Below are 20780 nucleotides of genomic sequence, written 5' to 3'. Positions count from 1 at the left end.
TTGGATTGAGTTTTGTGAAGCGTGCTTGTACCTCGGACGTGGCGATAAAATGTATCTTCGGGTACTTTATATTTCCAGTATCGCCGCATTGCGTACCTGACTGTCTCTTTACCCCACCTACTATTTGTTCTGTGAATAATCATCACCATGTCGCTAGATATACCTTGCATTGTCTTTGTGAGGTCCTTTTTGCATAGACCTGATAATCCTGATCATACAGAGAACCATGTGAGACAAGAGACACCCAAGCAGATCGACGGACATACCCACCGGCGAAAACACTCAACCGACTCAGAAAAGACACTTACAGTCGAGGACTGGGCAACAAGTCGTGAGAATCCACATAACTGGCCTCTCGCAAAGAGAGTCATCACATCCCTCGTAGTATACATCTACACGTAAGTCCGCCCAATCACGCCTCGAACAAAAGTACCTATCTAAAAGTACAGCTTCGTGGTGTATTCTGGGTCATCCATGTTCATTACCGCCGTTCCATTGGTGATGCACGAGCTGCACCTCTCCGAGCAACGCGCCATGTTAGGGCTGTCCATCTACGTGCTCGGGTGTACGCCTCACCCCATGCAATGCTACCCCATAACCCTATACTCACTTCAACAGACGGTGTCGGACCCCTCCTCTGGGGCCCGCTCAGCGAGATTCCCCGAATCGGACGCTCGGTCGTCTACTTCGGTACATTCGTAGCATTCATCCTCGTCACGATCGGAGCCGCCGAAGTATCCAACTACAGCGCATTCGTCTTCCTTCGCTTCATGCAGGGTCTTTTCGGCAGCCCGTGCCTCGCCAATGGCGGCGCCTCCATGCACGACCTATACCCCGAGTCCCAGTTCCCCTACGCCCTCGCTCTATGGGTAGCTGCAGCGTACTGCGGCCCGGCTCTCGGACCCCTGCTCACCAACAGCCTGGTCAACAACATTTCCTGGAAATGGACCATGTGGCTCCTCGCCTGTATGTCCGGCCCGGTATGCATCCTGCTGTTCCTCCTGCCTGAAACTTACGCCCCTACCATACGATACCGCAGCAGTGCGTTCAATACCAGCAACAACCAGAACAACAACAATACTAGTAGTGAAAGTGACAACCCCCTCGCCAAGCTGAAATTCTACCTTGTCAAACCAGTCCAAATCACCCTCCAAGACCCTGCCATTCTCTTCGCCAACATCTACACCTCCTTCATCTACGGCACGTATTATACCTTCTTCGACGCCTTCCCCATCGGTTACCCACCTGTCTATAATGTATCCACCACAACCCTCAGCTTATTCTACCTCTCCGTCCTCGTAGGCTGCCTCCTCGCAGTAGCAGCCTACTTCATATACCTCTCCCTCCCAAACTACCTCCGCAAACACCATAACCACACTTCCCCAAAATCCACCCCAACACCTACACCCCCTACAAAACACGAACGACACCTCATCCCCGCCATCCCAGCTACCTTCCTCGTCCCTATCTCCCTCTTCCTCTACGGCTGGACCCTCCGCCCCTCCATCCACTGGATCGTCAGCATCATCGGCGTGACAATGTACGCTAGCGCAGTGTTCATCATCCTGCAGTGTCTGTCCATGTATATACCCAGTATATATCCCGAGTACGCGGCGAGTCTGTTTGCGGCCAATGACTTCTGTCGGAGTACGTTGGCTGCTGGGGCCGTACATTTTGGAATTCCCTTGTATAAGAATCTGGGGATGGCTAGGGGGTCGAGTGTGCTTGGGGGTGTGAGTGGGTTGGGGGTTTTGGGGCTCTTGGGGTTTTATTATTTCGGGGAGAGATTGAGAGCGAAGTCAAGGTTTGTGGAGAGGTTGGTGGAGTAGATTTGTTGGGGATGATGGGATTGAGGGATTGATTGAATGAGGATTGTGATGGGTCGAGTTAAGATGGTAACTGTATCGTATTGTACAGGTTGTATTATATGCTCTGGCTGGATGGGTGCTTAGATCGGTTCTGACTGAGGTCGAATTAAATTGGAATGTTAACATATCTATAGATCAGTTTATTGAGCTCTTTGACTATATATATGAAGTATAAATTTACTGTTCCGATCGTGTATATCGTATCAAAGGTGGATTAGGACAGGCGAATCCTACTAGTTGTGTTTGCCTCACATTGGACTCTTTCATGGGTCATTCATAAATAAAGACCACGAATTTTCATACTTAAACAACCCAACACCACCACGTCTACCCACAATCTAATCTAGCAGCGCATCCAATCCATCTCTATCACTCACAACGCCAATCCACCCAACAACAACCCACCTAGAACGAACACAAGCACCACGCACTGTCGATAAAACCCGACCGGCCCTTCCCCACGCACCATAGCAGCTTGCTGGACCTCCGCACTCGGAAGCACCACACCAGTCTCCGACATTGCTAATCCAGCCTTCCGCTCCGGATACCGCGGCGGATTCAGCAGATAGGATACGGGCGCCCAGTAACTAACGATGGAGAGGTAGCAGATGTGAAGCATTGGCGGCCAGGCAACTGTGGTGAGCAAGCGGGATAGCAAACCATCGTCGGTGCTTGTGATGGCCGAGTAAATCGAGTAGAGGATGGATGCAATAGTGGCAAGCAAAATCACGAGGCTGTATGCGATCCCGTTATGCCACAGATTGTGGTAGAGCTTTTGTAGGGATGTCGGGGTCGCGCTGCGATTCCATGAGTTGGCGCTGCTGCCAGTCACGAAGGAGCCTTTTGGTCGGCTGGCTAGAAGGTGGAATCGAGCGACAGCGTGGATGTGTGCTGTTGTTGTTAGTTATGTCTTGAACCATAGTGGAAGGCAAGAGAGAGCTTCCGTCTTCATGGAGGGATGCAATGTGGGGATAATGTTAAGACAAAGTAGTGGGATTGAAGTCCAGGCCCCCTTCATGAGCATAATAGAACGGGCAACGACGATACGCGGGTGTAAAGCAGAATAACAAGAACAAACGATGTGTAGCTTACCTCCAGCCAGCCAGATATTTTCAAAACGAGAGAACGGAAAGCTTTCAAACCCTGTATGTGCGCTTTGCAAAAGTCCATACGCCCAAGTCAAGGCAATATGGAGAACAGCCAAGAAAAACTGTGTTTTGGCCAGCAGTGGCGAAACGTCTGGGACCAGGTGACCCGACACCAGGAGCAATGGAACCATCGCAAACGTGATCAAACAGCCAAGTGCCCCAGCCATGATGAAGACGCCATTCCATGCAATAGTCCACTGCAGTTTGCGGGGAAGCGTCTTGTTTGTGGGCGGCATCAGCGCCCGAAGCTGTTGGGAGTGGCCAATGTGCCACCGGTTGCGCTGTGCAATGTGTCCATCCAACGACGTCGGAACCAATCCGTACTGTAGTGGCTCCTGGACTTGGATGGTGCGGTGACCTAGACCCTTCAGAACAAGCGATAGCTGCCAATCCTCGGAAAAGGAGTACGTCGGATATCCGCCGGCATCGATGATGGCTTGTCGCCGGAAAAGGGCCCCAGAGCCTGCATCCTGAGCAAGGCCCCGACGATCGAGCTCTGCATTTTCACATGTGTAGAAATGGAGGCGTGACTGAGACAGGGAGTCACCTGATGGGAGATTGTAAAAGTACTGCCGGGTGGTGAGGAGCACTGCTTCCGGGGTCTGGAGGAGATGGGGCAACGTCGCCCTCAGAAAGTGAGGCATGGGGATGGAGTCTGCATCGAAGATGGCACAGAACTCAGGTGGCGCCTTCTCCTGCAGGGTGTAGAGGGCGTAATTCATGTTACCAGCCTTGGCGAAGACTTTACCGGATTGCCTTCCCCGGGTGTGGTAGAAGAGGTGAGGCCATTCGGTGCGCATTGATGCAATGGCAGACTCGAGCTCTGTGGAAGCACCGTCGTCCAGTACGCGGACCCGGAAGCTGGAAGTTGGGTAGTCCATCGTACAGGCAGCGCGCACGGTGTCCAGGATGACGTCGACTGGCTCTCCACAGCATGGCACCAGAATGTCCACCCGCGGTAGATCATCGGTGCCATGTAATCGCAGTCTTTTGCGTGGTTGGCCATCTGATGCCGAGCCACCTAATATGGTAAGAAGTTGATCTTGGCGCCAAATGTCTGACAATATATTAGCTTGCGCGTTCTCGTTTGCTCAGGAAGGGAGCCGGGATGCCGAAACACGGCAGCTCACGGTGGTATAGACATACTCGTGAGGACGATCTCGACCAACAGAGTTAGCCATACTCGCCAATCCTGTCGCACGGCAGAGAAACCCAGAGCCAGTCGAAGAACGAGATAAAGGTTGAAGGTCCATGATGCCAGATGGGCTACGTAATAGAGCAAGCGTCGGTGCCGCTGTCCCGCGATAACGCGATGGTCAGGCGGGAGCTCCTGAATGTTGTAGAGCAGTTTAGACAGCATTTGTCGGAGCGGCGTGACGAAGACCACGGTCAGCTGCAGACCCTGAAAACCAAAGCAGCTTACGATGCGTGGTCAGCTAGAGCGTTGCACCGAGTCTGACACTCTGTTGCTGGTGAAACTGGCCGGGGTGCTTAGTAGCAGAGCATGGATCACCACACCACTGCAATGGCCGGTACTATGCACACAATACCCGTGAAATACAAACACACTCACAGCGCATGGTTGACGAGAAAAATGAGAGAAAGGAGAAAAGTCTCCAAGGGCATCACAGGCCGGGCTTTTTGTGCGGCGGCCGCCCCCTTTTGCCTTGGGGTTCTAGAATTTACCACACGTGCTCCACTAATTCCCTAGTCGGGATGTCTGGTGATCTTGGACAGCGGAGTAGGAGATTCATCTTGTAGACTTAGATATGTTACTGGAGGCTTAAATAGTATTCTTTCTCGACGACTTTCACATGATGCGCTTTCCATTCCCCTCTCATCTATCCCCTTGATCTTCTTCTTACTTGCACGGAAAAACAGGGCTGCATTAAGCGATGAATTGCATGAGTGAGAGGATAAAAGTGCAGCCAGCACCCAGAGAGGAGGACCGTGCCCATCCAGGTCAGCCCGGTGTAGTCAAGTGCGTTGTGAATGAAAAGAGGTGGTGGTGGTGGTGGTGATTGTGAAAAGTTGAAGCAGCAGGTATCCGTGCATTTTAGGCGGCAATCCGCTGTGAAGGCCAGTGATTGGGGCGCACAGTTCATTCGGCAGGGATGGGGAGATGCATTGGCCAGACCGCCTCTTTGCAACCAATTGCCTGGCATCCTGTCATCTTCCGGGCCGGCCCTGGAGAGCTCACTATCCATAGTTGAAGGAGGCTTCGCCCTCAATTAGTCTAGACTGCGACTGGTAGGGTCTTTTTGCCGCCACCCTCCCCATCATCGGTACCCCGCAGGCTGCAGGGTGGACAGGGAGGGAAAAACCTGATCAGTAATTCGATCCCATCACCAGACAACAGGAACGAGAAGAGATTGTCATGGAGCGGATGTGCTGGATGATCGATCTCCTGTCAATTGCTTGTCAGATCAAGTCCCCGCTTAATTGGAACGGCTGAGGGAAATCGTTGCAGGGGTTCGTTCACTTCAGGGCTGCTGCTTTGGTTTTGCGGTTCCGGGGACATCCGGCAGCACGCCAGCCAATAGAAGGAAGGATCGGGATGTGGACGATCTGGGATGTCGGCAAATCACGTGATTTATAAGTCTGGGGTCTCGAGTCCGTTATTTCGACTCGTCGAGGGCCTCAAAGATGGCCCCCTCGGGGACATTATATGGCGTGGTCATAACAAAAGTCTGGTGTTGTTAACTGAACGCCCTGTGTAGTATGTTGCTATGGTGGAGGAAGTAAATTACACTGCCACCCCATGGGATGACCCCGACACAGGGATAGCTATGTCTCATTACAGAACACTCAACGACTATCGTAAACACGGAGGAAAAAAGCAGTGCGCATTTACTCAATAACCGCAAGCCAAAGCCACAGGCAGATGAGCTACATTCGGATCCTGAATAAGCCTACAGTAAGCTGTCGTCCCGTCTTACCTCTGTGGTAAAATAGATAGAAAGATAGAAAGAAAGAAAGAAAGAAAGAAAGAAAGAAAAGGAAAGGAAAGGAAAGGAAAGGAAAGGAAAGGAAAGGAAAGGAAAGGAAAGGAAAAAAAGGGAGACTTACCTGTCGCAAAAGTCGGTGGCCGTGGAGTCAAGAAAGTATTCCGTATCATTTTCTGTTTCCACTGCACCTTAATGATATGTCCTCCCCTTTGTTCATCACATCATTAGCAGACACGTACCAAAGTTGAAACGCGAGTGATTGTAGTTACTATATCGAACACCCAGATCGCCGGCCCGGTCACCACGTTTCTACCGTCCACAGGGTCTTGTGTAAGGAGCTCTGGTCGTGGCTGACCATGTCTGTCTGCGTCATACCGCTGGGCACATTCAATCCCGATATGCTGGGGACATTTGTGGATGGTTAGCACATCATCGAGGCCGTAAACTCCCGCTCCATTGACGACGGCCAGTTGCCTAACAAACATTAGTTACAATCTCCACCAACATTGTCAAATAATTAGTCAACGTACGGCTTGTCAGGAGTGTAGACATCTAGCGCATGTTTATCCTTTATCCTCTGCTTGACTGACCGTAAGATGTAGGCATTTTCTGCCCCACCTCCGACCAAGTAAACATGCTACGTCCATTGTCAATTACGATTGTCTCCATTGTGTTTCCTGCCTTGACTCCAGGAAATACTTGCCTGCTTGTTACCACCAAAGCCGGCTGTGGCTACAGTATGGTGCTGTTCGCTGACCAGACTCACAGCCATATCAATGACAGGGTCGAGAAACACTTGTATGTCTCGAGCGGACAGGATTATTTCCTTCCGGCGACGGTCGTAAAAGTCCAGGTTATTAGCCGATAGTAGTGACCAGAACGGCAAACGGCATTCCCAGCCGTGCTCCTCTAGGTTTTCGGGGGCGAATCTCTCAAAGCACACTACTTGGACCTATGGACTCCGTGTCCTGATTTTTGAAAGCGTCCCCAAACCTCTCAAACATTGTTCTGTAGAAAGCCGCCTCCACTGGTAACATGCCAAGGTCCTCTGGTATGATGGATTAGCTTCGTTGGTAATGAGTTATGCAAAATGGGAATACCTCGGGTTGGCTCGAGCTGCCGAATATAGCGGCCAAACTCAGTTTGACGGATAAAAACCGATCCTACATCCTATGTTTGCCAGGATTTCAGGCACGAATTATAACCACAGGGGCACCAAACATAGTAAAAAATGATAGAACGAAAGTAGGGTTAAAACTCACGATCGTTCCTCCGCCGATATCACATGAGCATGACGTCGTCACCCTAATTTATTGATCAATTGTCAACTATCATTACCGAGATCATAGCAGTGGGATCTACCATAGCGTACCTGGAATGTATCCGCCTTCTTTCTAAAGATATCCACTGCTGCCGCTATGGGCTCCGGAATCATAGTCAGTATGTCATTTGTTCACAATGCTAGCCCGGCATCCTTGACGATCTGTTCCAGCGCCTTGCGGGTTTCCCTAGCCCAGATTTCCGGTACAGTGATAGTGTAGGGTACCGGGTGATAGGAAGGCCTTTGGCGGGTATTTTTAAAAATAGTTTTCCTTGAATACTGCCAAACACAATCCAGGTAGTCTTTCATAACATCCGAGGGCTCCTTGGCTTCCGGTAAGAAAGAATACCCGTGACCGACTGTGGAATTCCAAAACGCATAAGGATCATGATCTCGATCTAAGTTAGGTTCAAGCAATGGTTTGAAAAGAGATGAACAGTTTTCCTTGCTCGCCAGTACCTGGGCCCCCCATCGGGTCGCCACTAGTTTCTCGATACCGTCCTCGGTTTTATGCTCGTACTGGACGATCGAGGCGACTTTAGTTGCAGTTATTTTCCTGGAATTGGCAGCGGGCCACTCATAAATGAGGTGATCATTATCTTCCCCTCCTCGCACTTCAAGGCCCCTCAAGGAGTAGGATACGCCTGTGAGTATTGCGTGTCAGCAAAGTGTTATATTTCAGAAGAGAATGGCATTTTTGGAAAGAATAACGTGCCAGTGGAGGTCGTGCCGAAGTCGACACCGACCATGATTTTTCCATCTTCTGCTACTCTCAGTGACATTGTGAGAATGTAAAATTACGTCTGAATAAAAGACTGTCGCAGTGAAGCGTACTAGTTAACCGAATTATTCTTGCGTTGTTCTCGATTCCCAGTGTTAGGATGTCAGACGCAGACATATCCCGAAGACCTCCCTATATAGTGGCTCGCGGTTTACATTTAGTTCCCATTCAAAGTGCAGGATCATATGATGATGTACTGGCAGCTACTCATCTACAAAAGGTGGTGTACTCACCCTAGACACTTTCACTTGATGGTCACGCCAAACGAATATCTTGTCGGTGGTTATACTGCAAGCAATCCTAGTCACTCATTCGATGGCAGCACAACAGTTATTTCTGTAATCCATAATCTTCGCTCGCATTTCTTCCTTTCATGCATCTTCGTTGCACGAACTACGTTTGCTGAATACAATACACGCATAAGTATCTGTAGTATTGCTTGTCCTGTTTCGATGAGTTACAGAGTGCGTGTGTTCTTCATTCAGGGCAGTGGCAATATGATCTCAACGTTCCCATTTCGTTATCCATCGCAAACACAAGCACTAAGGCCACTCTTTCTTGCACTCAATCTATAGGAGCTTGTATTGATGCCGCGATGGAGACCCGTGGCGTCCAAACCGTCTTGGCTGCCCCTACTCTTTTTTTTTCTTAGACCATCTTCTCGTTCCGCCCCAATCTGACAAAGAACACAGCCCCAGCCTGCTGAAAGAAAGGCGCCCGGAACTGACGAATTTTGTACCACATAGACAAAAGATCAACAATGAGACGCCATGTCAGACTGTGCCATCGAGCCAAACGCTGTTGGATGAATTACAGTCTGTGCATCGATGCAGTCAAATTCTGGTCTGGCCTCTCTTTTGTCTTACATTTGTGCACCACTGTGCGCTCTTCCACCTTCCCCTCATTTCCCAACCCTTCCGCTTTCCCCGGGTAGTACAGTTCTACACACCTTCATTCATCCTCAAGTTATCTCTACCCTCACCCAAGGCCACCGCCTTATCCAATGCTCAGTTAGAGAGGTGGTCATCTCACCTTCTATCTACAATGGCAGCCAAGATGGCAAGGAACAAGGCAAAACACAACGCAAAGGCTAACGCAAAAGTACGTACACTGAGCACGTGACTCTATCTGTCTATCTCGTCCTCCCTCCAATGGCCCCCGAGATTTAACATCCAGGAGTCCTCTACCCCTGGACCATCAGCATCTTCGTCCTATAAGCCGTTTCGGATGGGACACAGAATGGAAACGGCGAGGGACATCTAGACGCCGTCGAAATTCGGAGATCCAAGCGAATTCGAGCCATGGAGGATTCGAAAACAGAAGTCCGTCATGGTATCAAATCTAAAGGCTTGCCAATGTTAGATGATGTCGAGTCTGTGAAGGAACCGCCACCGGCCGATACGAAGTGTCCTATCGAACAGCCATGAACTAATATCGCCACTACTAAGGAACAGCACGCGGACAATAACGAGTCTGCGGAGGGACCGATACCAGACTACGTCCATTCTCCTGGGGAACAGCCAACGAACAATGAAGAGACCGTGGAGGAACAGCGATCAAATTTTCTTCCGTCTGTTGAGGAATTGCCACCAGATTATGTCGGTTCTTCGAGGGAACCGGACCAAAACCTCAAGCAAAAAGTGTATCGGAGATCAAAGAAACAAGGTCGGAAGTTGAACAGACGTTATCGCGACATAAACAGACAACAGCAAGAGATGAGCAAACAACATCTGAAGACGAATAAACAACTCTCGAGGGAGAAAAGAAAACATCAAAAGCTCAAAACGAAGCATCAGTTACTGCAAGATGAACACCATCGCAGTACAGAGCAATCCGCCAGGCTGAAAGAGCAATGCCAGGATATGAAGGAACAATACCAAAGAATGAAGGAACGGGTAGACTGTCTGGAGGATTGGACAGCTGAGGCACTACACAAATACCAGTATTTGGCCGCTGATTCTAGCGGCTGGGAATGCAGATCGCATGACTACTATGAGAAAGAGTTCTTCGGTCTTTGGGCCCTCCTAAGAAATTGGGCAAGACTCCACGCTCATGAGGAAACGGCCGTCTTAGACGGTCTTTCCGCGAACTATAAGAAAGATCTCGTCAAGAGTTTGGATGGCTACTGTGCCCAACTTGACTTGAATGAAATACTTGGTGCTCTTGAACTGGGTGATATATTTGTAACGGAGATCGTGACCATGTTTCTTGTCAAAGACTGTCTTGAATGCTTCTTTCTGAACCCCTTTTGGTACATTGTGCCTCATCCAGGAGAAGGGACCGAGTTTGATGAGGAAGTTCTGCCACGAGCTACTCGCTTTGGTACCGGACTTCATGAGCTACTTAAAAAGTTCGACACTGGTAAGTAACCCTTCTCTCCGTTAGGCTGCGATTCCGTAATATCTTACTGTTATTTTCAGATGGCAAGGAAGGCTTTCTAGCTCAATCATGGCGCCTATAGACAGCCCGTCTTTGCAGCACCAACGTCCGTGCTGATCAAAGCAATTTCGCCAAGAGCATGATCGCCCGCCGAAACCTCATGATCAACACTATGGTCAAGCAAGTCATGTCTCATGAGCTACTGGAGCCCCTTCTAAAAGCTTCACCGGACGAGAAATCAGTCGCTCTTACAGAGCGGAGTCTGACAGTAGCATATCAGCGTGCCGCAGAACTCTCTGTGAGACTATCTAAGGACGACCATAATGTAGTATTTCGCAACTTGCATGAGCTCGGAGGAGTCTTCGATGTGTCGAACCCAGAAATGGATGCAGATTCTTCCCAAGCCTTTGACAGTGTCCACCTCAATGGCCACCGGATTATGAGCATGAGGTATCCAGCGGTATACTTCTGTGGGGGTTTTATCTCTCCTGACTATCGTCAGCTTATTGTTAAAGCTAATGTATTTGTGGAAGATAAGACAACAGTCAAGATGACTGGTCCTACCACAGAATGATAGTAACTGTTTTCATTGCGAATATCTTCACGCATGTTCCCATGTTTTATTGATATTTAATTCATCCCTCTTCCTTCTTATACGAGAAGTAACAGGTTCACAAAGAGACAGGTACTACAAGGGCCCTAACAAGCGTAGATATCCAATCTCATGGCAAGTCTGAGCACTCAAACCATGCTTGGCAAAGCCCGTCCCACAACCTTCTAACAGAGCTGTAATTCTTACCTGCACGCCTATCAAGATTAGATTACACCGTGAACAGACACTAAAGTGTAAAAGTGTTTGTTCTTGTGGCTTGTATCATCTACCTGTGTCCCTGAATCGTAGCGTTGACATTTGTTATACATGTGGCTTGGCGTTATCTGACGTACGGAAAGTCCAGGCTTTCAAAAAATGATTCTCAGAGGCGGCGTCTGGCTTCCCTTGATGAGCGCTCAGTATAGTGGCTCATTTTACGATTATTCAAGAAAGCCTGGCTAGATGTCGATGTGACCTGATTATGGCCTAGCGAGCTGTTGATTGAACTGCAATTGGTAGAGTCCTGTTCGTATCTTTATATTGATGAGGAAGGGAATTCATGATGAAGCCATACAGAATGCCGACCACAGATCTATCAGTGTCTGTATCTGATGAAATGTGATAGATAATGGGTTGGTGTACATGACATACTAGTATCCATCACCCAACCCGTTCAGACGTTTCCGGAGGTTCATAATTGAGCATCGCCTCTCTCAAAAGATCGTCTATCCCTCGCTGTACCCTCTCATATCATCTAAAAAATGCCAAGAAAGAAAGGCTATTCTTTGATGTATCTGTTACGCTAATCTCAATCTCCACTTCCCTTTATATCTCCTTTTGGGAGAGCGACTTCACACCAGCCAATAATATACCTCAATTCATCCACATCATCCTCAAAAATTACAGTATGAAACTTGTCAAGATACAGAGCATGGATACGACGACCTATATTGCTCAGCAAGGACGGTAACAGGCTGCCTGGAAAAGCCTTGTTTTCAAGGTAGTCCTCTCGCGAAAGCGATATAAGTGATACAGCCTTTGATGATGCCGCCATCGACGATTACCTATCAGGATTTCTTGTATTACAAGATGGATACATAAAATATAGCAAATCATGATTCGCGGATCGGTAATTCATAGGTAGAAAACATGCATTATTAGCCGATAGTACGTTGTCAGAGTAACATCCACTGTTTCTGGGCTTCTAACCTTAACAAGTCTTCTTTTTCATGGTGCACATTATTGAGAAACTCGCTTATGCGCCCTTGAGGTTTACAGCTGAGGGCCTGTATAGGATGGTAAACATAACATTGAAGACGATATACATTGTTATTCGACATTATCGTGTTTGCTTCGATGGAGGCTACTCGCGTATTGACTAAATCTACACAAGAGATTCTACATGATATTGGAAACGATAAATAAAGACAGCTAAATAACGTGACAGCCGTAAAATCCATTGGTAAACTGTCCATATGCTAGGTCTATATCATTTTAGTTCAAAGACTTTTGACATGATTCAAGTACAATTGAGAGTTTTCCCGAAACAAACTGCCTCATTAACCGCGGATATCGGCAAGTCTCTATGGCAAATCCACGGCAGCCTCATGCCTCAGTTTCAGAATCTCCTCAAGCCCTTTTACTTTTTCTTCAACATAGTCACGTCCTTTCGCTTTCTCAATTTCCTGGATTATCTTGCGGCAGACAGACGTATCTCTGGGTACTCTTTGATCCAAAGTCTGCCACCAACTAGGCTTCGACCGGTCAAGGTTGTCCTCCAGCTCCTGAAGTTTTCTTCTCGCTACAGTTAATCTCACTTCATATCTCCTGAACTCAAGCCTGCGCGCATAGAGCGACTGGCTACGCCGGCTCATCTTCCGGAATAAATCAGGCAGGTATAAACTTCCATCCTCTGTATCTTCCCATTGAACAGACTGCGACTCATTACGCAAAATCTTTTCAATAGTCGAAGCGGCCTCCACGCTGTCAAGATCAAGCTTGATTGCAATCAACTGCACATAACGAACCCATATAAGCTTCCATGCTATCCATCCTCCACTTCCGTATGGACATTTCACTCTATCCCCGCAGCGTCCCGTATTGCATATTCTGATTGCGTCTTCTAGGGAATAGAAGGTTGGCTTGCTTCCCATGTCGAGTAAGTACCCAACATTCATCGTGATACCACTAGAAATTGCTACGTCTAGGGCCGGTTGGTGTCTGACGGGCTATCTCATCGAATCAAGAATTGCTTGGGCGTGTAATTGTTCTGGTGCATGGGAGATTATAGTCTTCAACAGTTGCTGATTGTCAATTCCAGCAGCATAGTGGAGCAAACATGTGTCTCCCAATGTGTGATGGATATCCAGGCCATTCCTGAGTGCAACCTCAAGAAGATGTGGGGCGTTTGGCATGTCACATAGTTGCCGAGTCAATTCCGGGTGTGAAAAAAGGACACCGCGTTCAAGGAATGATAACATCGTTTCCCCCAATCCTCTACCGCCTTCTCCGTGTCGATGTATACTCCCACCTCATCCAATATAGACCATTCTGCCGGGGACGTCTGCCTTCGCCGGGGTTCAGCCCCCTTCTCGAATAGAAATTCGACCATATCAGAATAATTAGATACAGCGGCTAAAAATAGTAGTGACCCCATTCCGTGTTCTGCTGACACAATATTGGGGTTAACGCCTGCATTGATATACGCCTCAAGAATTCTCTGGCGATTATTCAGAACAACGGCTTGAATTCGAAGCAACATTTTTCTCATTGGGAGATCATCGGGGGTGGCCAATCTGCACATATCCCCAGGGGGGCCAAAATCTTTGTAAAATCTAGGGCAGCGAGATATCCAAGACTTAACATAATACTCAAATTCTGTGGTTGCATGTTGCGTTGCCGCCCAGGAATATCTCTCTCGTAGGACCGCCTTGAAATCCTTGCAAGTGCTTGATAAATGAACGACGGATAAAGGGTCCAGCCATTGAGTAAGACGCAACAATATCTTGCGGGGAAGCATTCCCAGATGGCAGCTGGCTTCATGCATGGTAAATGTAGACTTAATTGATGCGAAGAAGTAGGTTAAATCTTTGTGATGATGCTTCTGGGTAAGATGAACACAAGTTTGACAGCTAACGAGGACGTAAAAAGAAGAGTATAAGAGCGTATTTAAGTACATTGGCCTGTTCCTGACTATTTGCTTGAGCAGATGTTGTATGGAGGAAATTACCTATGATGAATAGTGAAATAAACAGATCTTGAAGCCTGCTTTAAAATATAGGATAGCGTGCAGCCGCAGACAACAGAGTGCTCTTACCAGCCATGTAATGAAGAAGCATCGTCTCATTCACACTTTCGTGGAATAAGCAGTGTAATCTTCGCAGCAGAGGGGATTATTCTACTTCTTTGTTCACCAAATGCCGTGTTGTTGACAGCGTTGGCCGGGAAAACCCTATTTATTCTTGCACTGGCGCTTAGAAAAATAGTGCGGATTATGCATTACTCACAGTCTTTCCTATGTGCATAGTTTCTGTGTGTTCACTTTATCGACTCAGCCACGCCTCACATCAAAGGCATGTGGTCCTCTCCGTAACCGACTACTTTGGTTTCTCACTCTCAATGTGATAGTTCGACGGATGTTTTCACCAAAGAATACTAACGGGCGCTGTTGGCGCCCGGAAAACTTCAATCTGAACTCACATGAAATAAAGGCATGCTCCGCGGGTAATCAACCACCCCGAGGCCTGGTTGACGCCACATTAGGCCGGAATTCATGACGGAGAGATCACCCGCAACAGCATCTATGGGGAAGAGCCGCAACAATTGCAAACCTGGTTGTAGTGAGTAGTTTTCGATGCTCAACTAAATATGAATTGGTAAACTTTCGTGAGGCTTGCTCCCATCGCAGGTAATCAAGATCACAAGGGAACAACCGGTCACTGCACTGATCTTCTTGAGGAACACAGCAAAAGACAGTCTTCCAACCCAACGTTAAATTTATTTGCGAATTTGCGATGCAGCTTCCAAGTTGGTCGCTATGTGACAAGTTCCTTCCGGGAAGAGAAACTCAATCCTTGCTGTTTCATGATTTTCTGCAACACAACCATGGTTCCGTACAAAGCCACAAAGGGCAATATGTCACCGGAATTAACGAACAAGTAAAGTTCAGCCACATCATTTTTCTTTTTTATGCATACCTTCCTCGTGGGGTATCGTTCTCGCCTATCAGTCTGATAACTGACGGTTATAGGGACAGCTGCCTTGGAGAAACCACGATCTGTGCGCACCGATATTGTTTTGGGAGGCTGGACCTAATTCCAGTCAACTTTGAAATATGGTGGGCGTTCGTAAATCGTCACGATGCGCGCATGGCAAATCATCATGGTGATTTCATCTGATTGTACCTACCAATGAAGTTATGATGGGTTTTAAATATGGCAGGACTGCATGAAAGAAATAGATGTTTCACTAAAGCTATCCAACAGGCACATTCAAGATCTTGGACTTCTTTCCCAAGTCTGAAAGGGCTTTTGTACAACCGACATACCGGGCAAAGTCATGGACTCTCTTTTCTCTCATAACGTCGCTATCGATCCGGGAGCCCTGGCAATAGATGATGGAGCACATCAATGGTCGTATTCAGACCTCGACCGTGAAGTCCAACGTATCGCATCCCTTCTGAAGACTCTGGACCTACCTCCAGAGGAGCCCATTTGTATCTTGCAAGGTGCGGGCAGTGAGACTATCATTGCCCAACTCGCCGTCATCCGGGCGGGCTTGACATGCGTTCCCCTTGAGCCTTCGATTCCAACTAGTCGTTTGATAAATCTCCTGAAAGATGTCGGAACGCAGTACATTCTCTCTAATCATACACTGGACATTGACAATGATATGGTCATTATCCCCATCAGTGGCGAATACCACCCACTTACGAAGGCAGTCCGACCGGAGACAGCCAGTGTTAAGCTTGTGCAACTGGAGGGTCTGTCCAACTGTGATTATCGAAGTCATATCCTGTATACATCAGGGTCCAGTGGAAAGCCAAAAGCTGTTCTGATTCCAGAGAGTGGCATCCTCCACCTTATGTTCAAAAGTCCTGCCACGCCGCTTCTGCCATCGGACCGTGTGAGCGTATTTAACAATCCAGGCTTCGATATGTCAATTTTCGAAATATTCGTCGCGCTAATGTCAGGCTCCACGCTGGTCACAGTACCCCGGCCGGTAATTACGGATCCGTTGGAAGCTAAGAGTTTCATCGCGCGGAAAAATTTCTCTGTATCTTTCCTAACTACTTCACTCTTCTCGATAATTGCACAAGCATGTCCCAGTGCGTTTACTGGTTTGAGACATGTCCTCATTGCTGGTGAAGTAGCTAATTTGGCCAGCATGAAGGCTGTCCTTGAATCGCCTAATCCACCTCAACATCTGTGGAACGCATATGGCCCCACTGAAACGACGATCGTGTCAACAATGCATTCAGTTACGGTAGATGATTTGCGCTACGACAGTATCAGCATCGGTACGCCCTTCGGCGATACAAGGCTTTTCCTTGCTGATGACAACCTCGGTATCATAACCGAGCCCGGAAGCATCGGCGAGGTACTCATAGGCGGACCTGGCCTGACAGCAGGATATATCGGATGTCCTAAAGAAAATGAGGATAGATTTTTCGTCGACGAAGCAGGGTACCGACTCTACCGAACAGGTGACTTTGCCAAGTGGCGTCCCGACGATCCAACTTTGCTCGAGTTCATCGGTCGTGTAGACCTGCAGGTTAAGCAGTGCGGTTTTCGCGTCGAACTTGGCGAGATCGAGCAGTCATTCCTTGGTAGTAACCGGCTACTAGCCGCGACGGTGTGTCAAATTCAGCCAGAAACTGCCGAAGATGAACCCTTTCTCGTTGCATTTCTCATTCCGGCTGTTGCTAGTACTATTCAAGCTACAGACATGCTGGAGTTCATTAAGCAAAAGGCACCAGTTTATGCTGTGCCGCGGGATATTGTCTTATGCTCACACTATCCCCTAACAGACCATGGCAAGGTTGATCGAAAGACATTAGGGAGGCAGTATACCACCCACTATACCAAGATTCAGGAAATTCTACCAACGAATAAACACCCAACCACCACAACCAACATCCTCCGAAAGATCTGGACCTCCGTTCTCGGCCAACAGCTGATCAACGACGAAGACAATTTCTTCTCCACTCTTCGAGGATCGTCCCTTCAAGCGGCTGCTACGATCTCCAGAACCAGGAGGCAATTCGGAAACACCGTCTCCATGCGCACATTGTATGAAAACCCTCGACTAATGGGCCTAGCCAACCGCATCGAAAACTCCATCCAAGACAACAACCCCAACGACCTCGACCGCTGGATGACAGACGCCCACACCGCCGATGATCTCCACACCGTTCCCAATTGGCAAGCCGCCGAAGAAGGCCGCATCTTTCTCACAGGCGCGACAGGGTTCGTAGGCGCCCACTTCCTCAGCCGCTGTCTCGCAATGCCTACTGTCAAGGAAGTCGTCTGTCTAGTGCGAGGAAAATTCGGCATCTCCGCCAGCGAAAGGGTCCAATCAGTCCTGGAACACTACAACCTCTGGGACAAGACCTCACATTGCATCCATAAACTCACTGTCCTCAACGGCGACATCACCACGAGACATCTCGGTCTAACCGAGGACATGTTCACCTGGCTAACCAACTGGGCCAGCGTGGTCTTCCACCTCGCCGCAAAAGTCAACTATCTGGAACCATATGCCGCGCACTACGATGCTAATGTCCTCGGAACCCGCCACGTCATGGAAGTGGCTACCTCCGGTCGCCGCAAGGCGTTCATGTACATGTCTAGTATTGACGTCTTCGGGCCAACAGGTCACGTCCTCGGCACAGAGAAGGTCCTCGAGGACGGTCCGCTGGAGCCGCATCTCCACGCACTGAAATATGAGCTCGGCTATGCGGCTTCGAAATGGGTCTCAGAGATGATGGTGCGTCGGGCGCGCGAGCACGGTCTAGCAGCTATGATTTTCCGCCCGGGGTTTATTCTAGGCGATATCGAGGAGGGGTGTGGGAATCCTGATGATTTCTTCGCTCGGTTCGTCATGGGATGTATCCAGGTTGGTGCGTTTCCACATCTACCAAACCAGCGCATGGAGTATGTGTCGGCGGATTATGTGTGTGATGCGGTGCTGCATATCGCTGCCAGTAATGGTAATCTCGGGAAGACGTATAACCTCGTTGCTCCTGATGAGGCGGACTCGATCGATCTTGAAGAGACGTGGCGGATTATAAACCAGGCAGGGTATCCAGTTGAACTGGTGGAATATTGGGACTGGGTGCGTTTGCTGCAGGAAAGGGGTGGTCCTGATAACCCGTTGATGCCGTTGATGTCGCTGTTGCAGGAGACAGTGCAGGATGGACTGTCGTGGTTGGAGATGCATAAGAATACGACGCGTTATGATTGTTCCAATACAGTTGCAGCGTTGAGAGATGCGCCGGGGATCAGATATGTGCCGTTTGACATGGAGATGTTGGCCAGGTTGCTGGGTTTTTGGGCTCTCAAGGGATTCTATCAGATGTGAATATGCCTTCCCCCCCCCGTTTTCTATGCATTAGTTACAATTTTAGATTTATAGAGTAGAGAATGTTTTATGCTCATAAATACCGGTTCAAAACGAGACGAATCTATGAAGCAGGGACCAAAGAGCAGTGCAAAAAGCTAGCATGTCACCAATATCCAGCGATACAATCTCCCAAACCCCCAAGACAAACCCATATCCTAGCCACTCATAAGTACTTACAACCGACTCGGAACAAAGTACGGGATGTTCTTCGACTCGTACAGATCCTTGTGGTCCGCCTTGATGATATCCGCTCCCTAGATGCTCGTTAGTTCTCACATCACTGAATAATTATTCCGTAAGGGAAAGGATCACTAACCTTTTCGCCGATCATGTACACCGAGTTCTGGATCCGACAGTCCGGAATCACAGGGATGATGGAGGCATCTGCAATGCGGAGATTGCGCACTCCGTGCACGCGGAGCTTCGAGTCGACGACACCTTGGTGGATGCTCTTGGAAAGACGGGCAGTGCCGCATGGGTCTAACATACCATCATTAGTATTCGCGTTTAATAGGAACAAAGTACTGTTGAGACTTACGGAATCCAGTCTGGCTGCGATCCAAAACAGCGCGCTTCATCTCGTCATCCGACTGAAGAGGCATCTTCCATGGGTACTCCGACAGGACAATATCCTTGAAGCCGGCACCGCTGGTCAGGAGATCATAGGTCCATCTGACACCCTCGCGCATGGCCAGGATATCGAGGTCATTGCCGAAGAAGTTGAGGTTGATGTTAGGTTGCACCAACGGGTTCGAGTTGTTGAGCGTCACCTCGCCCTCTGACAAGGGGCGCAGCAAATCGACAATCACAGTCATGTGGTTACCCTCTTCCGGGACGGGATAGTGCCATTGGAAGGCGGTGCTGAACATGCCGACGAAGTCGAGCTCGAAGTGAGGTTGTCCTGCGGGGCCGAAGGGGTCCAGTCCGCCGTTGGCCGCCTTGGCTTCGCGGTAGGCGGGGTATTTCTCGAGACGTTGGTCGATGCGAGGGAAGCCGACGAGTTCCAAGAGTCCGGAGCTGATGGGGCCGGTCTTGTCTTTCTTGTACTGGGCGATGGCTGCGTTGTTGGCGGGACCGGGGCGGAGAATGTGGTCTTCCAGACCGTAGCCGTCTTTAAGACGGAGGACAAAAGGCACGATGGGGTGGTCGAGAAGATGCTGACCGACGTGGGGAGACTCGACGATAGGAGTGATGTTGTGTTTGGCTAGCTCTGCGGCGGGACCGATTCCACTTAGCATGAGGAGCTTGGGGGTCTCGAAAACACCCTGAGAGAGGATCACTTCGCGGCTGGCGTAGACGCTGATCTCGGTGTTGTAGGCTTCACTGACGACGGTCACTCCGGAGCAGACACGAGTGACGGGGTCGATGATCAGCTGCTTCGAGTGGGCTCCGTAGAGGATGGTCACGTTAGGCTTGTCCTTCAGGTAGAGGAAGCTGCCTTGGCGCTGGCCGTTATAGATAGTGTCCACGCAGTGGGTAAGACCGCGCATCTCACCGGAGTAGATATCCTCGGTCAGCTTCTCGCCCTTGGAGACCCACGCTTGGGTCAGTGCGTCACGGAAGGGTTGCATTTCGGGGACCAAGTCGGCATGGGCGATCTGGACGGGGCCTCCGGTTCCGATCTTGCTAAGCTCGGCCGGGTAGAGCTTCTCATCATCATGATACGTTGCGCACTTGCGGAGATACTCGACGCAGTTGTCCCAAGTCCAGTCGTGGCCGCCAAAGGCCTCCCAGTCATCAAAGGTGGGCTTGGAGCCGGGAATCCAGGTGAAGTAATTGGCACAAGAACTTCCACCCAGCGCCTTACCACGAGTGTTAGGCTTTTCGACACGCTCGTAGTCGTCGCGCTTGATCATAGTGGTCTTGTAGGCCCAGTCATACTTGCTTCCTCGGAGGTTGAAGGCCTTGGAGGGAGTGGTGATTTCGTCGACCTGGTCAGGGTTGGGAATACCGGCTTCGACGACCAGGACGCGAACATTGGGGTTTTCAGCGAGGCGACCAGCTACTGCATTGCCTGCCGTGCCACCACCGACGACGATGAAGTCGTATTCGTTGCCGTTGGATACCATTGCCATGATGATGGATTGGAATCAAAAGGATGAGATATATGATGTTTATGT

General features: G+C 49.3%; 8 protein-coding genes across 8 annotated transcripts; 3 read left to right on the top strand and 5 right to left on the bottom strand.

Moving 5' to 3' along the window:
* Positions 1–147: 147 nt before the first annotated feature.
* On the top strand, positions 148–2035 carry BO85DRAFT_501081 (MFS transporter; the record flags this gene model as incomplete). The annotated part of the gene is made up of 3 exons (XM_025664153.1): positions 148–398; positions 450–565; positions 619–2035. The coding sequence occupies 3 exons, from the start codon at positions 148–150 to the stop codon at positions 1827–1829; spliced, it is 1578 nt and encodes a 525-aa protein (XP_025519586.1). The 3' UTR covers positions 1830–2035.
* On the bottom strand, positions 2036–4788 carry BO85DRAFT_113958 (glycosyltransferase family 2 protein). The gene is made up of 3 exons (XM_025653859.1): positions 4163–4788; positions 2961–4073; positions 2036–2759 (listed from the first exon to the last, which is right to left on the bottom strand). The coding sequence occupies exons 1-3, from the start codon at positions 4374–4376 to the stop codon at positions 2242–2244; spliced, it is 1845 nt and encodes a 614-aa protein (XP_025519585.1). The 5' UTR covers positions 4377–4788; the 3' UTR covers positions 2036–2241.
* A 1082-nt stretch (positions 4789–5870) lies between these two features.
* BO85DRAFT_434334 (uncharacterized protein) lies at positions 5871–7399 on the bottom strand (the record flags this gene model as incomplete). The annotated part of the gene is made up of 7 exons (XM_025658461.1): positions 5871–5918; positions 5956–5957; positions 6086–6137; positions 6204–6438; positions 6495–6601; positions 6731–6916; positions 7337–7399. 7 exons carry the CDS (start codon positions 7397–7399, stop codon positions 5871–5873), a joined length of 693 nt encoding a protein of 230 aa, XP_025519584.1.
* Positions 7070–8345, bottom strand: BO85DRAFT_113917 (uncharacterized protein). The gene is made up of 5 exons (XM_025653858.1): positions 8300–8345; positions 8120–8198; positions 8001–8051; positions 7337–7929; positions 7070–7269 (listed from the first exon to the last, which is right to left on the bottom strand). The coding sequence occupies exons 2-4, from the start codon at positions 8181–8183 to the stop codon at positions 7418–7420; spliced, it is 627 nt and encodes a 208-aa protein (XP_025519583.1). The 5' UTR covers positions 8184–8198; positions 8300–8345; the 3' UTR covers positions 7070–7269; positions 7337–7417.
* A 1022-nt stretch (positions 8346–9367) lies between these two features.
* On the top strand, positions 9368–11019 carry BO85DRAFT_516270 (uncharacterized protein; the record flags this gene model as incomplete). The annotated part of the gene is made up of 3 exons (XM_025664837.1): positions 9368–9442; positions 9515–10427; positions 10532–11019. The coding sequence occupies 3 exons, from the start codon at positions 9368–9370 to the stop codon at positions 11017–11019; spliced, it is 1476 nt and encodes a 491-aa protein (XP_025519582.1).
* Positions 11020–12620: 1601 nt separating this feature from the next.
* On the bottom strand, positions 12621–13798 carry BO85DRAFT_501062 (uncharacterized protein; the record flags this gene model as incomplete). The annotated part of the gene is made up of 3 exons (XM_025664152.1): positions 12621–13257; positions 13336–13413; positions 13494–13798. 3 exons carry the CDS (start codon positions 13796–13798, stop codon positions 12621–12623), a joined length of 1020 nt encoding a protein of 339 aa, XP_025519581.1.
* A 1796-nt stretch (positions 13799–15594) lies between these two features.
* On the top strand, positions 15595–18913 carry BO85DRAFT_501055 (NRPS-like enzyme; the record flags this gene model as incomplete). The annotated part of the gene is made up of 1 exon (XM_025664151.1): positions 15595–18913. One exon carries the CDS (start codon positions 15595–15597, stop codon positions 18616–18618), a length of 3024 nt encoding a protein of 1007 aa, XP_025519580.1. The 3' UTR covers positions 18619–18913.
* Positions 18722–20735, bottom strand: BO85DRAFT_474279 (GMC family oxidoreductase; the record flags this gene model as incomplete). The annotated part of the gene is made up of 4 exons (XM_025662657.1): positions 18722–18755; positions 18838–18914; positions 18977–19140; positions 19199–20735. The coding sequence occupies 4 exons, from the start codon at positions 20733–20735 to the stop codon at positions 18722–18724; spliced, it is 1812 nt and encodes a 603-aa protein (XP_025519579.1).
* Positions 20736–20780: the final 45 nt, after the last annotated feature.

This window comes from Aspergillus piperis (assembly GCF_003184755.1).
Source record: "Aspergillus piperis CBS 112811 unplaced genomic scaffold BO85scaffold_2, whole genome shotgun sequence".
NCBI lineage: Eukaryota > Fungi > Ascomycota > Eurotiomycetes > Eurotiales > Aspergillaceae > Aspergillus > Aspergillus piperis.
Note: the sequence above shows the minus strand (reverse complement) of the source record. Positions and strands in the feature narration are given on the sequence as shown.

What these genes read in the sequence shown, in the direction of transcription:
- BO85DRAFT_113958 (XM_025653859.1), bottom strand. Translation starts at nt 4,376, where the DNA reads ATGCTGTCTAAACTGCTCTACAACATTCAGGAGCTCCCGCCTGACCAT. An exon ending in GGTCGAGATCGTCCTCACGA is followed by an intron (nt 4,074 to 4,162) that starts GTATGTCTATAC and finishes ATATATTGTCAG; the next exon opens with ACATTTGGCGCCAAGATCAA. An exon ending in AAATATCTGGCTGGCTGGAG is followed by an intron (nt 2,760 to 2,960) that starts GTAAGCTACACA and finishes TAACAACAACAG; the next exon opens with CACACATCCACGCTGTCGCT.
- BO85DRAFT_113917 (XM_025653858.1), bottom strand. Translation starts at nt 8,183, where the DNA reads ATGTCTGCGTCTGACATCCTAACACTGGGAATCGAGAACAACGCAAGA. An exon ending in AAGAATAATTCGGTTAACTA is followed by an intron (nt 8,052 to 8,119) that starts GTACGCTTCACT and finishes CACTGAGAGTAG; the next exon opens with CAGAAGATGGAAAAATCATG. An exon ending in CTTCGGCACGACCTCCACTG is followed by an intron (nt 7,930 to 8,000) that starts GCACGTTATTCT and finishes CAATACTCACAG; the next exon opens with GCGTATCCTACTCCTTGAGG.